This window comes from Sciurus carolinensis, chromosome 12, assembly GCF_902686445.1.
Source record: "Sciurus carolinensis chromosome 12, mSciCar1.2, whole genome shotgun sequence".
Classification (NCBI taxonomy): domain Eukaryota; kingdom Metazoa; phylum Chordata; class Mammalia; order Rodentia; family Sciuridae; genus Sciurus; species Sciurus carolinensis.
Window position 1 is genome coordinate 41232195 of NC_062224.1, and position 15807 is coordinate 41248001.

The following is a 15807-nucleotide window of genomic DNA, read 5'->3' on the forward strand; positions in this document are numbered from 1 at the left end:
AATACTAAAGAAAATATGCTTTTTGGCACAACAGTACCTAATGACAAAAATTTATTAGGAAATGTTGGTGTTAGAAATACACCCAAGGGAGCTGGTGATATAGTTTAGATGTATAGCATTAGCCTAGCATGGAATTCCATCTCAAGCACCACAAAACAAAGAAAAACAGAGAAAGAAAGAAAGAAAGAAAGAAAGAAAGAAAGAAAGAAAGAAAGAAAGAGAGAGAGAGAAATAGAGAGAGAAAAGAAATATACCCAGAGTTGTTAGTAAGGTCAATTGAAGTACCAAGAAGTTTTACAATATCCCAACCATCCTTCACAAAGGAGGCTACGAAGTACCCTCCACCTTGGACTGACCCAAAGAAGCCTTGCTGAACATTCAATGGCCCCATTTAGAAATATAAAGGTTACTGATATATTAGTTTGCCCCTTTAGGCCTGTCTGACCCACATGCACCACTTCCCCACTGCCTTCAATGTTCAAAGCTACCAGATTCCATCCCACACCCAACATGTGGTTTAGCCAGCCCCAATTTCAAACTTGGAATCTTACATTCTTCTCCCTTCCCTCATGGCCTAGCATTCATCCTTGACCTCCTGAAGCCTAATGGGGCTACCCATTCTGCTGTTCCCTCCTCTGTCTCTTGGTATTTATGACAAAAAGTTGTCTTAGTGACTCCAGTCTCTTCTTGTCTCCCTCTTTCCTCTTTGGTGCCAATCACTCCACCCCTCTGGTCCTCTAGAAGTCCAGGGCACCACCTCATTTCATCTTCTTCCTCTTCTTTTTGTCATAACCTTTTCTCTAATCTTTCATGTTCAACAAAGCAAAAAGAATACAGGGAACATTTCTTCCCAGTGCATACGGATTTTACAAAGTATACAAGCTCCAGAGTTGAATCATTAGTAGGTAATTTCAAATATCACCCATGTGTGGGCTCTACCCACATAGACAAAAATCCTAAAGATTATAGAAACATTATTTCCCACTTCTCTTTTAATATCTTGTTAGTTTGGGTTTTACGTCAGTTTTGATGTTTAAGTTGCACAAAAAGATAGGGTTGTAGTTCCTAATACAGAGCAGACAGATTCTGTGTATATTGGGTGTCAGATAAAAGATCAACTGTAAACAAACTTCTACACACTCAAGAGGAAGAGGGACATGTAGAATGAATTCATCAAGCAGCTTAAAACTCCTCTTCTGATTAAAAAATCAGCACTTGGCAAAGACAGTACCTCTGTGATCATAAGCATCCTTTCTGTGTTCCCAGACCAGAAAAGAAATGATTACAAAGCCTTGAGCAAGCCAAGACTTGATTACAGGACAGTGATGGCTTTTCTCCTATCATGAGCCAGAATTTTGTAAGAGTTACTGGGATGGGGAGAAATAACATGGGTGTTTGGATCAGATCTAAATTCCTACCTTTCTCTTTGGGTGATATGAGAAAATTACAATGAGCCTCAGTTTCCTTATCTGTAAAACAGCATTTATGAGGCTCCCAAGAGGATCAAATTATTGTATCTGTGCTCTTAGCATGCAGTAGGCATGCATGCAGTGGACACCTTCCTCCTCTAGTCAGGACACCAAGTGATTTCTGTTGTGTGTCCTTCTCCCTCCCCAATATTTTATAGCAGCTTTTCCAGACTTAAACCCTCTCTTTAAGCCACCATTCTCTGTGCCTTGACCCTCTCACTTCATGTACCTGACCTGTAGATGCTCCTCTCCCTCCCTCCTATGGACATCTCCAGACCCACTCCTATGACATCTATATATGCTCCCACCAACCTACATCCTATGGTTCACATTGCTCCCTTTCCTCTGGTTTCCAAAGACTTCTCCTTGATGCTCAAAGTCAATCTCCCCTCTTGTAGTCATTGTGGGAGACTTCTTTTTTTTTTTTTTTTTTCTTTTTTTTTTTCAGTATTGGGGTTTGAGCCTAGGGCATGGAGCATGCTAGGCAAGGGCTCAACATCCATTGTTTCATCTTCTATCAACTCTCATAATTATTCTGTTATTGATACCCTATCTTGTCTTTAAACCTGTGCTGCCTTTTTTTCCATATGCCTTATGTTTCTCCTATATGAAAATTAATTCAAAAGTTCTGTATTGAACACCTGTAGTAGACACTATAGCACATAAGGGGGCTCCGTGGGCAATGTGGAATTTATAGAACCTTCTCTAACCACAGTTTCTTCATGTATACATCAAGAACCACTATGGCATGAGCCCTGTCTCGTAGGTGTGTTATGACAGATTGAATGAGAAGATCCAAATGAGACACAAAACACAGGCTGGCATGCAGGAAGTGCTCATTAAATGTTACCATCTAGTGAGAAACACAGGAATGCAAACAGGAAGTCAGGGATAGCATGAAAAGTGGAGAGGTAAAAATTCCTACTGAGTGGCTTCTCTGTGTGTTCAGAAGCAAGGCCACCTGTGAAGGTGTAAAAAGAGTAGAAAAAGTTCAAAATGGTTGGCAGGGAGCTTATGGAACTGAACTAACCAGGAAAACATGGAGCTGGAGAGGAGAGAGTTAAGGACACCACTAGAGACCAGGAATTTATAATGGCATTAACTTGGGTGCTTGGGCTATTTCCTGCAGAAAGACCAAACAGCCCCTCAGGCCACTTCCAGCCTTTTTCTCTTCCCAGGACTCTATGCTTTATCCCTGGGACATCAAGCCCATTTGTGTCTGGAGAGTAAAATTGGCAATAATAAAGGTTAACATATTGAAATTTAACCTACATTCCCCAAGCAAAGTACATTTACTCTGAGAAACAGTAATAAATAAATAAATACAGTATAAGAATGTTTTAAAAGATCAGGCTGAACATCAACTCATCACCGTAAAGATAATATTTGATGGACACATAATTCTCTGCTCTTTCCATCAAATAAGGTGATTTAGTCAGTCAAAGGGGACAACCTCAGGCATGTCCAGACCATTCATTACCTCAGAAGTTTGGGATAAAAACCTAAGTGGGGTCAGAAGAAGGAACACAGAACCAAAGGGTTTGAAGTTGCATAGGAATAAATAAGCATTAATATCGTAGAACTCTGGAATGCTGCAGCTCTTCTGCTTGTCCTGTTGACCAAGGCACTCATGGGGTAAATAAATCAGGACTGCTTTGCTATAAGATCTGATTCTTTTTTTTGGGGGGGGTGCTGGGGATCGAACCCAGGGCCTTGTGCTTACAAGGCAAGCACTCTACCAACTGAGCTATCTCCCCAGCCCCTTAAGATCTGATTCTTAAATAGAAAAATTCACTTCCTTAGGAGTAATTATAGGAATACCAATAGTCTTATTGACACCACTTACTTTTTTCCTGTCCCTTTGGGCCACCAAGGAGGTGTCTAAAACAGAGAATAGACTGTGGGCAGGAATCCATGGCAGCTATATTGATTGTTCCCAAATCTGCCTGCATCCAAACTCATCTCCAAGCTCTGGTCCAGTAAGTCCAACTTCCTACTAGTCCCTCCTCCCAAATGTTCCTGGGGCAACTCAGCCTGCACTCTTCTGAAACAGAATTTGTGAGTATCTACCCCAAGTTTTCCCATTTGGGTGAATGTGATCAAGCAAACTAAGCCAGGTTCTCCTCCCTCTGGTTCATCCCCACAGTGCAACCAGCAACAGAGTAGAGTACACTCCACCCTGCTGAATATCTGTCTCCTCCAGATACTACTTTTCTCCATCTCTGGAGAGACAAAGAATGCAAGCAAATTATATTACAGAGCTGAGGGAGGATAGAAGGGTCATTTCAAAATTTCTATGTTTTTATATATCTATTATAACTTTTAATTTCAAAAAAGTTTGCCAATCCGATTTGTGATCAAATACCATTTTCATTCTTATTCTATGGGTCTCCTGTAGAACTCTCACAATGTTCCCCCATTAATTTTCTCCTAGAAGGTTTATACATTAAGCTATTGTAAACAATCATTCCTTCCATCTGACTGCTTTTAAGTCCACTGGCCAAGTATGGTGGCACACTCCTGTAATCCTTGCTACCCAGGAGGCTGAGATAGGAACACTGCAGTTCAAGGCCAGTCTGGGCAACTTAGTGAGACCCTGTGTCAAAATAAAAAAAATTAAATGGGCTGGGGATCTAGCTCATACTGCTTGCCCAATATGTGAGAGACCTTGAGTTCGATTTCCAGGCCAACAAAAAAAAAGAAGAAGGAGGAGGAGGAGGTGGAGGAGGAGGCAGGGAAGGGGAAGGGGAAGGGGAAGGGAAAGTAACCTGGAACAGTGAAAGGACTCCAAAACGACCTGGGAAAGACAAGCTTGGCCACCAATCACCAACTGACCATTGTTTTAGAAGAGTTACTCACCTTCCCAGAACTTCATTTCCTTCAGTTCCTTAATGAACTGATTAGTCAAGTTACTAAGCTCCCCGGCAGATTCCACGATGCTGCTGGTTGGTACTTGGGGCGGGGGGCGAGCACAGTTGGGTTTAGGGCTGTGTTAGTCAGCTTCACATCACTATAATAAAATACCTAACACAGCCTTACTTATGAAGTAAAGGGAGATTTGTTTCGGCTCATGGTTCTGAAAGTTCAAGTCCAATATCAGGCAGCCCCATTATCTTAGGCATGTAATGAGGACTTGGATAGCAATGGTGGGAGCCCATGTCGATATCTAGAGTCAGGAAGGAGAGGAGCAGGTGGGAGAGACTGAAGGAATGGAGTCCCACATTCCCTTATGAGATTTTGCCCCCAATGACCTAAGGACTGCCTATAAGTTTCCCCCTCAAAAAGGTCCACAGCACCCCCAATACTGTCACTCTGTAATGAAACCTTTCTATACAGACCTTTGGGGACACAGAGTCAAACATAGCAGGGGCCAGGGCTATGCAGGTCAGTGAGGGAGCAAGTGCCTGACAAAGGGGACCCAGAGAGAGCTGAGGGTCCCAGGAGGGTGATGTGGGTTATCATCAAAGGCCCAGGCTTCTCGCATTCCCCAGTTGAGTAATGGAGGTGGCCTGATTCCTCTACTTTATGAAAGAAGTGTTGCTGTTTGACTCAGTGGCAGCTTATTTACAAAATATAGAAAATTTATGGATCAATATTCAAGTTTGTACCATGAAATTTCTTTTTTATTTTATGCTGCCTTCACTTAGAACCCAACTATCTCACTTAAAGATATTCTCAAACAGAAAGATGATCTTTCTTATCATTTTCTTATTAATCATGTGCTTTGCACAAGCACTAGACATACAAAAAGATGCTCAATAGACACATGGAGAATGAACCATCTTTAATTTCTACATTTTTTTTTTTTTTGGATTTAGAGGTAAAGTCTCCTTAATTCACACTTTGACAGTAAATATTATGTCATATTTCTAGGTGGAAGGATGCCACCTTAATTTTGATAAATGAGGAAATAGAAATATACAAATAAAAGCTAATATTCTCAGAATCCTTTGCTAATGAAAGAATGGAAATGGTTTCTTATTCCCTGACTGTGGTCCTAGTCTGTCTTCTCTCTGAAAATCCACTTTGGGCACACAACAGAATCTGATGAATTTGCTTTAGCATAGAACTTTTTATATTCTTCTAATGGTCATTCCCACAAACCACCTCTATAAAATTACTGAATTTTCATTTCTGAAGGAAATGAAACTAGATATGCTTAGTGTAAACTTTAATAATGCCTGAGGCTTTTTTTTTTTTTTTTTTGGATCAAATATCCCAGGTGAGAAAGACTAATTCATAGACATTTAATTGCTTCTCAGATACCATTTCTAAGATCAAAAGCACTTTAACTTTCTAAAGTATAAGAAAAGGGGGAAAAATTAAATGGGGAAAAAACACATTATTTCATAAACCAAAGGGAAAAACCTTACACACCTTCACAGATACCTAATTTGACAAGGTACAGCCATGAGGGAGTTTTGTAGTTGCTTAGTAAACAGCTGGAAGGAGGAATCAGAAGGGAAGGAAGAGAGAATATTTGTATTCTTTCGGCACACCCGCTAGACAGCTTTCCAAGTACTGGCACCATGGGGTTTGCAGCGTCTACCTGGTGCCACTGTTGTCTGTCTTGGCTGTCACTTCTTATTATAGATCCATATCTCAAGCCAAGCCTTTGCAGTAAAAACCAGGGAAAAGGACAATCAGTTGCTTGTGGGTAAAATCAAAGAAAATAAATCCAAGAGAAGGGGCTGCTTCTCAACCCCAAGAGGATGAATTAAAGTCTTATTAAATTATCTCCTTCCCATGAGACCAGATTGCATACAATTTTGCATTATCCCCTAATTTCTCACCCACTCTATTATCCCAACAAACCTAATAGAATTCCTACATCTTCTACTGACAATTCTTAAAACCTGCTTCTTCTGGGCAGAGATAAGACAGGAAAGAGGAGAGTGAAAAAAATGAGCAAGATTACTACAAAAAATTAACATTTTATTTTAGTGCTTGTAAACATTGCAACTTAGCTATGGTTCAAGGAAGACCTCTGCTGATAAGAGTGGGTGTGGGAAGAAAGGGGTATTTTTAAGTCCATGGACATCTTTCTCCTCAAGCAAATGTATGGTTACCAATTCCTGGAGAGACTTGTTTACATTAATTCATCAAGTATCTACGATAGCACAGCTCCTGAACCACCTCATGGTGGCACACAACAATGTCCCTCTCATGGGGCTTCTATGTGTAGCATCTGGACTTCCCAACAAGCCTATAAAGCAAGACAGGAGTTATTTGCTCCACTCAGCACTGAGAAGATGAAGATTCACAAGAATCTTGGAGTGGCAAGGACTAGTGACTTCTTGCTAGAACTCTTCCCACAGCAGTTTTCTGGCAGTTTATGTAATCCGTTGATATTTTTAAAGTTTCATAAAAAGAAACAGGAGCAAAAGATTAAATTGAGATGCAGGACCAACACTCAGTAAATAATAGTGTATCAATTTAGCTTCACAGATTTGAAATCTTATTTCTCAGACAACTGATAAAACAAAATGGTGACTATGTGAAAAACAAGAAGCACCTGCTGGAGAGGTTGGAGGGGAGAAACCAGCCCAGAGACACACGTGTGATATGCGGGGAGCCTTTCAGCTCTGTGATGGCAAAGTCAATGGCCAACAGCGTCATGCTGGGTGAGTCACTCCCGTCATGAACTTCTCTGATCCTCCCACTTGGGGAGAGAGGAAACGCTTTTTATTAAAATCTGGGTTGGGCTTTTTTTTCAGTACTGGGGATTAAACACAGAACTTCTTGCACTTTGCTAGCCCTCTATCACTGAGCTCAATCCCCCAGTCTCCCTATAACTTAATTTCCTGAATTTTCCATGAAATGCATTTCAACTGCATTCAGTTTATTAGACGATTTAGTTCTAGAGTTCTTTTGACTCTACTGTGTGCCACTCACCTCTCAGGTCAAGCACAGAGATGGAGCTCAAGTTGAAAGTTCCCCAAGGAAGGGATTTGCTCCATGCTGATAGGAGGGAGGAAACCTACACACACACACACACACACACACACACACACACACACACATACACTTTACAATATTTACAATCACATATTTACAATCACACTTCAGATGCTGGGGCAGGAAACTGGGGGAAGGCATCCCATGCCTTCCTAGGAAACATTTATCCCATGGCACAACCAAAACACAGCTGGCAGGATTTACCACATTCTGATGCTAACCCAGACCCAGGAGTTGGAATGAAGTTGTAAGTGGGAGGCATTTACATTGTAGATCTTCAGCAAATCTTCTCCTGAGAAATGCAGATGTCCCTTCTCCATGTCTCTAAAGCACCACCCTCCCCATCACTTCTTGCCTGAAATCGAAATTTATACTCAGAAAAATTGAAATAGATTCTTACAGTAGATCATAACATTCTGTTAAAAGAGAGAGTGTTGCATTTAATTCCTCAAATAATTCCTCTTTTGGCTGAGCACAATGCTTTATTCGCATAATCCCATTGATCTTCATAATCTCTCACTTTTGTCTCTGCAGGTAGCCAGCTGGAGGTGTTGGTTCAAAGTTTGGATTTCACCAGTGAGTTCCTGTCACTGCTGGGCCACCTTACAATCCCCCTGGGAAGAGATTTCTGAGAAGTCCTCAGAAAGTTGGACAGTATCTAATGAGCTTTTCATACTGTGCAAAAACCAAAGAGTCAAACTAACACACACACACACTATACACACATGCACTTATTTAAACCAATGCCAAGACTTTGTTATTTAAAATAATTGTGATTAAGAAGACAATCCCAAAGTAGAAGAGATTTGGGGTTCTAGGCCCAACTGAGTCAGTTCACTTTATCTTTTCTCTCAAGATTTTTATTTCTAGAGGAAATATTACTAGATATGCTTAGCAACTTTAATAATGCCTAAGGTTTTTTTCAGATCAAACATCATATCCAAGGACCTGAGCAGATGGCCTTGTTTAGCTTCTCCTAGGAGACCAGTTTGTTGGTCACCAGGATTTATCAAATGCTTTAGATGGCAGGTATCCAGAAAATAGTCCTGTCTGAACACACACTGGCTAACTGTTCATCCAAATGTTACCTCCTTCTTTCTAGCTTTTTTTTGTCAGAAGTTAGAATTAAGTTCTACTCAGAGAATGTGGCCAGATGAACCAGTGCCCTCTCCAGGCCTGGTCTATAAGGCCCCTTGTTATGGTTTGGATGTGAGGTGTCCCTCAAAATCTCACCTGTGAGACACTGCAAGAAATTTCAGAGGATTAGGTGATGAGAGTCTTAACTCAATCAGTGAATTGATCCCCTGATAAGGATTAACTGAGTGGTAACTGAAGTGGTAGGGTGTGACTGGAGGAGGTGGGAATTGGGGCGTGACTTTGGGGTATATATTTGTATCTGGCAAGTGGAGTCTCTCTCTTTCTGCTTTCTGATCACCATGTGAGCTGCTTCCCTCTGCCACACTCTTCCACTATGAGGTTCTGCTTCACCTCAAGCCCTGAGGAATGGAGCTGACCTTCTATGGACTAAAACCTCTGAAACCATGAGCCCTCAAATAAATTTTTCCTCCTTTAAAATTGTTCTGGTCAGATCCTTTAGTTACCACAGTGCAAAATCTGACTAAAATACCCCTTTGTCCCTTCCACCGCAATCATAGCACTGTGGGCAGAAGATGTTAGAATTAGGAGATCTAAGAATCCCCCAGTAACCACCTGGAGCAGAGTTGCTCCTCATTCGCGAACACCTGCTTTGTACTTTACAAAACTTCTTCTATGCTAAGTGACTAAAATTGGAGTTTACCTGTTAGAGCAGCTACAATTACTATAATTTGCATGCTGTCTCTGCCCTAGCAATAGGGTACTTGGTAACTCTCTGTGGTGGGGGGCAGGGATTGAACCTGTGAATCATCTTTTATTCATCTAAAGTGCCAAAACGCAGAGAAGCAAATTAAAATCTCAAAAGAAAATGATAGCTTCATGATTTTCTCTTCTTGCAACCTTTTGGGTATAGTCTAGGTTTTGTTGTTGTTGTTGTTCTGTTTGGCTTGGTTTGTTTTCCCGCTCCCCCTTACATGACTAGAAAAAAACATTAAGTCTTAAAAACCTAAATTACAAAACCAGGGGAAATTTTCAGGGTCTTGAGTGACAGCAAAGGAGGGACTCCTCCATCTGCATGTCCCAAGGAGTCATCCACAGTGAAGGTAACATGGTCAAAGTTCCAGAACACTCAATACCTCTCTGCAGTCTTGCTCCTCACATGATGGGACAATATCAGAGTTCCTCTATGTCTGTTCACTCAGCCCTCAGCAATCACGTAGGAAAGTATGAAGGCAATGAATTGTTCTCAAATCACCCACCCCAACTGTCCATGAGATCCCCATCTCTCTGTATGGTGTCTCTTCTAAGGATATAACAGGCTTCTATGATTGGAATGTGTTCCCATAAGTTCATCTGTTGGAAACTTTGTTCCTAAATTCACATGTTAATAGTATTTGGAGGTTGGGCCTTTGGGAAATAATTAGAATTAAGTGATGCTGTGAGAGTGAGCATCCCATGTTGACATGAGTGGCTTTGTAAGAAGAGGAAGAGACCTGAGTCAGCATACTTGCTCTGTCTTGCCATCCAGTGCTCTCTGCCATGCCATGATGCAGTACCTCACCATATTTGGCCCCCAATCTTAGGCCCCAACCTCCAGAACTGTAAGAAGTAATTTTATTTCCTTTATAATTTATCCAGTCTCGTGTATTTTGTTATAATAACAAAAAAATGAACTGTGCACAGGCCTCTACTGATCTTACCATTTCATCTTATTAAAACCTTGCTCAGGTATTTAGCAAGATGGAAGGGCTACTGAATCAAACATCTCATTGACAGTCTTAAACCTGTAGATAAATACAGGTTTAAGCACAGAGACTGTCTTCTTAATTACAATAATCTATTCTGGGTCCCTCATTGCTCAGGAAACTGAGGCTCAAAGCAGTAAAGTGATCTGCAAAATAGTAGTGGACATGGGATAAGAACCCAGATCTCCTGTCCTTGGCTCATTACCTCTCCACTTCTCTTGTGGCACCTAGTGGCTGAGGAGCATATACAGGATCCCATGGAACAAGCCTCAAGGCTCTGATTCTCCTATGATAGAATTTTGGACATTACCAGAGAGGCAAAGCAGCCCTTCCCAGTGTATCCATATAAAATCACATTTGTTTGTAAAATCAAACTTGGGCATAGACTCCAGTAGCAGAAGGAATATAGCCATGATCTGCCCAGTTCTCTCTGGGTCCTTGGCCATGAGGGAGCCCCAGTCCTACCTGGCTACTTTCCTTTCCTAGCTAGTATCCGAGCACCCTACATGAGCACACACCACCAATATTGGTGACTTGATTTCCTTTCATCACTAAATATTATTAAGGTTCCTACTGAGGCATTTGGGAGTCATGTGGTACTTATTTTTAGAATAGTAATGAAACCCTAAGGAATTCCTCTATGGGTAAGACTGTGCCCAACCTTGGAAAGCTCACCAGAATTACACACTGCAAGGAACACCAACAAGATTTTGCCCTGGGTACTTCATGAATATCAGACATTTACTGAGTAGTCATTGTGTGCAGACATGGCAGACATGGGTATAAATACTTAAGGAAGAGATCATCTAAGACATAGATTACAAATTTAAGTGGCTTGAGGGAGTCAAAGGGAGAGTAAAGGAGAGACTTTACAAAAATAAGTACATTTATTCAAAATATGCCAAAATCAATTATTTTTTTTAAGTTTTAATCTGTTGCTTTGGCACCCTATAGATACAGGCTATTATTCTCTGTCTTGGCAAATATTCCTTTTCAAACTCTTCTTTAGAACAGTTAAATGTGTCCGTTGTTTTCATGAGTGCTTTGGTTCACCTTTTTATTACTTGCCAGAGTGAATGGCAGTTACTCTTCCTCAGCTATTCCATGTTTGGGGACCAGCAGCTATTACTCAATTCTAGAACTATACCCAGATGGAGAAAGAGCCATCTGAGTATAGTCCTAGATGACCTGGAACTATATCCAGGGTGAGTTGGTTTATACTGTCCCATAGCAGGTATATCCTCCCATCTGCCAATTTAAGGCAGCAATAAAGTTCTAACACATAGCCATACTTTAACTGGTGCAGTAGCTAAATTAAAACCACAGTGGCACCAGGAAGTGCAGAGAGATATTTGTGTATAGTCCATCCCCAAGACCTGGGGCAGCTGTCTCCAGTGTACGCACCAAAAAGCATGAACAGAGACCATGCTGCCATGACACCCAGTGTTTTCTTGTCTGTTCCATGAGAATGCGAAGACTCTCAGAGCAATCTTAAGTGCACAACTCTCTAAAGAGCACAGACAAAACCTGGACTGAAAAACTTGTGACAAGTCTACGACCACTTACCAATAGCAAAAATATTCCATCTACAGGGTGAAGGAGCCATTCAGCAAACACTTAGCTGACACCTCAGGAAGCCATGGGGTCACTCCCCATCCTGTGCACCCTACACCCACATGCAATAATGATATAAGATGTCCCCCAAACAAATTACTCATGAGTTACATTTTCTGCCTTGATCATTTCTCCCTTAACACAAGCAAGTATAAAATGTGCTTTCACAATGCAATTGGCATGCCTTTTATTAAAGTTAAACTAGTGTCTCTCTATTGATGACATACATAACGAGTATCTCTTTTATCCAAGCAGAAATAAATAAACCTCATAATATTTCACCAGAAAACATCAAAAATATTAATGAGCTCTATTAAGGTAAAAGAGCATGCTTTACTTAAACACATACCATGGTAAAGAGTAAGATAATAGGACCAGCAATAGAGTAGCATATACACCAATCTCATGATAATCAGCAAGTTTACAGTCTCCAATTAATTATTTCAGTGTGGTGCAGGCATTTCAGTGTCAATTTTTTTGTTTTGTTTTGTCGAGAGCAAGTGTTATCTAAATTAGATTTGTATCAGAGTCTTCCAGGAAGTCTACTTGTCCTTATGCCAGTTCACTGTCTGCCTGTTAATAAACTATCAAGAACTTTGCCAAGTGGCAGATTTCACATGTGCCGAGGCAAGTGTGCATCTTCATGGGTGTGACCATTTGCACAGGACAGTGGCTCCTGTGCTGGAGAAGTAGGCCTGCTGGGCTCTGCATGGCACTCTTTCTTCATACCCACTCAGATTTTTTGGTTCTTAGGTGGGGGGTGCTGCCAGAGGTGGCCAGTCGGTCAGGGCGCTGTAGCTGACTGCATGAGTAGTGCCCAGCTAGGTGGCTTCGAGAGGCTGAGGGCTGCTGCTCTGACTTAGCAGGGCCTTTGCTTCTTGGGTCCTGGGTGGCCTCTCTGTGGGGTCTGCCTCCAGGCTCTTTGTGGGCCATGATCAATCTTTCACTGGCTGAGGACATCACTTCGCTCCCGTCTTCATCTGGGGACTCCACCTGCCCCAATTTACCACTGGGGCTGTTGGCATCCTTCTCTCTGGTCCACACACCAGGGAGAGTGGGCTCCCCCTCTTCCTCCCACCTGCCATCCTCATCCATCTCACTTGGCCTCTTCCCCAGGCTCTGAGAGGCCTCACATCCCTCAGTGTGGATAGGAGGAGAAGTCATGGCTCCACACTCCTTCCCGACAGGGAAGGAGTGTCCATTCCTGGGGCCTCGTTTCCTGCCCATCCTTCTCCGAACACTGCAGATCAGGTCAATGATGCTGAAGAGGAAGGAGAGCACACTGACTGCCCAAATGAAAAGCATCATAATGGATTTCTCTGTGGGCCGAGAAATGTAGCAGTCCACCACACTGGAGCAAGGAGAATGTGTGCAAGAGAATCTCTTAGGGACGAAGAATCCAAAGAGGAGGTAATGCAAGGCCCCGAAAGCTGCTTCCATCAGGGTCCGAAAAAAGAGGTGGATAATGTAGCCAGAGGAGAAATCTGGCACGCTCAGACTGCACCCCTCCCTGCAGAGCTGTGTGCAGTGCCTCTCCCCAGTGGTCAGGTCAGAGGGGTTATAGCTCGTGGCACCTCCATCTGACCGGCAGGCTCCATGGGCAGCAAGCTGGGCTCCTTGGTGGAGGACGTAGACGCTGAAAACCACATAAGGCAGAAGAACAGACACGCTCTGGATCAACCAGAACCGTAGATGGGACACAGGGGAGAAGATGTCATAGCAAACATTGGCACATCCTGGCTGCAGAGTATTACAAACAAATCTTTCCTGCTCATCCTGGTAGATGGGGTACCCTGCCAAGATGAGCACCACCATCCTCAACAGTATCATGAAGATAAGCCATATCTTTCCTGGAAAAGAGCAAGCAGGAGTGGTCTCATCAAAATGCAAACACATTTCCTCAAAAGCATAGTTTTTAAACACTGCATGGGGCTGAGACTGGAGAATGATAAATCAAAAAATATATATTTAGTCAGAGTAATGGTATCAGCTAGTTTGTTCATTTGATAAATGATTACTGAGCATTTAGAATGTACCAGACTTATTTGCACTTGAACTTATTTGTAAGATGCTTCCAAATGAGCAGATTTTTAAAGATCATTGTTTACTAAAAATGTTTTAATCTGACTCAAATTTTGGGGTATAACTCTTGGACTAAAAGGCCCAGAAAGAAAATTTGGCTAAACAAATCAATGATGTAAGTAAGATCTTATTCTTTTTAGGAGAATAAGCTTTTAAAGGATTTTAGCATATTCCTGTAACTGTATTGAGCAAATACAAGTTGCTAATTTCAGTGTCCTCCTTACTTATGATAATGGCTCACAAGTTCGCCATTCAATCAAAGGGCTTGTATTTAATGTTGCTCTGTGGTCCTTGAAATTGAATTTCTTTAAGAATCTCAATTTTTCAGTAACTCAGAATTACTTTCTCTCATTCCAGCTACTGTAAATTAAAATGAGGCTTTTCTTTCTTTAATTTAGCATGAATGAGTAGGACAAATGTAGGAACTCAAAATAACTTCATAACTGTACTTTTCATGATATGGGTCAACTATTTGGAACATATTTAAAACATAACCTGGATAATTTGTTAATATTGTGTTTTGTGAAGAGATAAAGAAAACATCACCTGACATTAGAAAAGCAAAACTCTATTATAAATGAGGGCAGTTAAGGTCAAAGAATATTATCATCGGCTTTAACGTTTAGCAACAGATTTTCTTGAAATTTTACAAAATAATGAATAAAAAAAAATTAGCAATGACATGTCAGGCATGTATTAGCCCTTTTCTCAATCCCTTTGGCTATGACCCTCATACCTCTCTGAAAAGTTAACTCAATTGCATCAAATGCAGAAGTCTTTATTATGTCTTTTGTTTAAAGATTAACTAGGGAGCTGGGAGCATAACTCAGTGGTACAGTGCTTGCCTCCCATGTGCAAGACCCTATTCCAGTGTTACAAAAATGAAATAAAATAAAAATAGCTAAACTAAACTAGAACTGGAATTTCGTTTAAAATACACAAGAGAAATCACTAATCTTTACAATTAAGTTCCAAGGATAGAATCTAAAAAGATGAATGAGAAGGAAGCATAATCCGGGCATTACTTTCTCATTAGCTCTTACTGAACTGTTTCTTTTCCTAGCAGTGAAGGCAGAGAAGGGTTACATGAAAATACCCCTTCCACCTGCTTCAGTCTTCAGATTCAGCACCCACCTGTCAACAAGCAGAAACCCTGTGATAGAACAACGCTCTCACCCAACACTTCCCTCAATGATGGTGGAAACATGGAACAATTAGAGGAAAGCTGGCACCCACAGCTCCCTTAACTCTGGTGTTAACAGTGGCCTTTCTTGGGGGAGCAAACTGATAATTAGAATACACCCTGACCCTTTAAAAATGTTCAATGTAAACATGAAAACAAAAAAAGAACAGGAGTCTGGGGGTTTCCCAACACTCACCCACTATGGTCACGTTGCAGTTTAATGTAATGATGAGGAAGCCCAACAAGTCCAAGTTCTCCATGCTTCCAGAACACCACGGACTCAAAGCTGTTGGAGACGCGGAGGCTGGTGTTCTCCAAGGAGGAAGAAAATTCTTGCAGGAATAAATGTATTTTAGCTACAAAGGTGAGAGTTGTAACTGTGAAAGGAAAGATTTGAGCCCAGGATAGGAAGCAAGTCTCTGACTCCCAGTTGAGACAGCCCTAAGCTGCTTGCCTCTGAGGCACAGCATTCCTGACAACTGCAGGGACCAAAACGGCTGGAGTCATCTCTTATTATGGCTATTCTTACCCTCTTAGGATATTCCAGGCCTGTGGCTGTACTCAGATGTCTCTACCAGGACAGCCAGACGCTTCGGGATATAATAGAAGCGCTACTTTTAGCCAAGAAAGAAAACTTCTGCTAACTACCCAAGCAAGTTTC

At 41.5% G+C, this 15807-nt stretch overlaps 1 protein-coding gene and 1 non-coding gene across 2 annotated transcripts; both read right to left on the reverse strand.

Annotated features, from left to right (window-relative positions):
* Nucleotides 1-3150: 3150 nt before the first annotated feature.
* Trnat-ugu (transfer RNA threonine (anticodon UGU)) lies at nucleotides 3151-3226 on the reverse strand. Its single transcript has one exon. It is a non-coding gene; the product is annotated as a tRNA-Thr (tRNA).
* A 9378-nt stretch (nucleotides 3227-12604) lies between these two features.
* Nucleotides 12605-15449, reverse strand: Gjd4 (gap junction protein delta 4). The gene is made up of 2 exons (XM_047519923.1): nucleotides 15343-15449; nucleotides 12605-13731 (listed from the first exon to the last, which is right to left on the reverse strand). Exons 1-2 carry the CDS (start codon nucleotides 15404-15406, stop codon nucleotides 12605-12607), a joined length of 1191 nt encoding a protein of 396 aa, XP_047375879.1. The 5' UTR covers nucleotides 15407-15449.
* Between the last annotated feature and the right edge of the window lie 358 nt (nucleotides 15450-15807).

What these genes read in the sequence shown, in the direction of transcription:
- Gjd4 (XM_047519923.1), bottom strand. Translation starts at nt 15,406, where the DNA reads ATGGAGAACTTGGACTTGTTGGGCTTCCTCATCATTACATTAAACTGC. An exon ending in CTGCAACGTGACCATAGTGG is followed by an intron (nt 13,732 to 15,342) that starts GTGAGTGTTGGG and finishes GCTCTTTTCCAG; the next exon opens with GAAAGATATGGCTTATCTTC.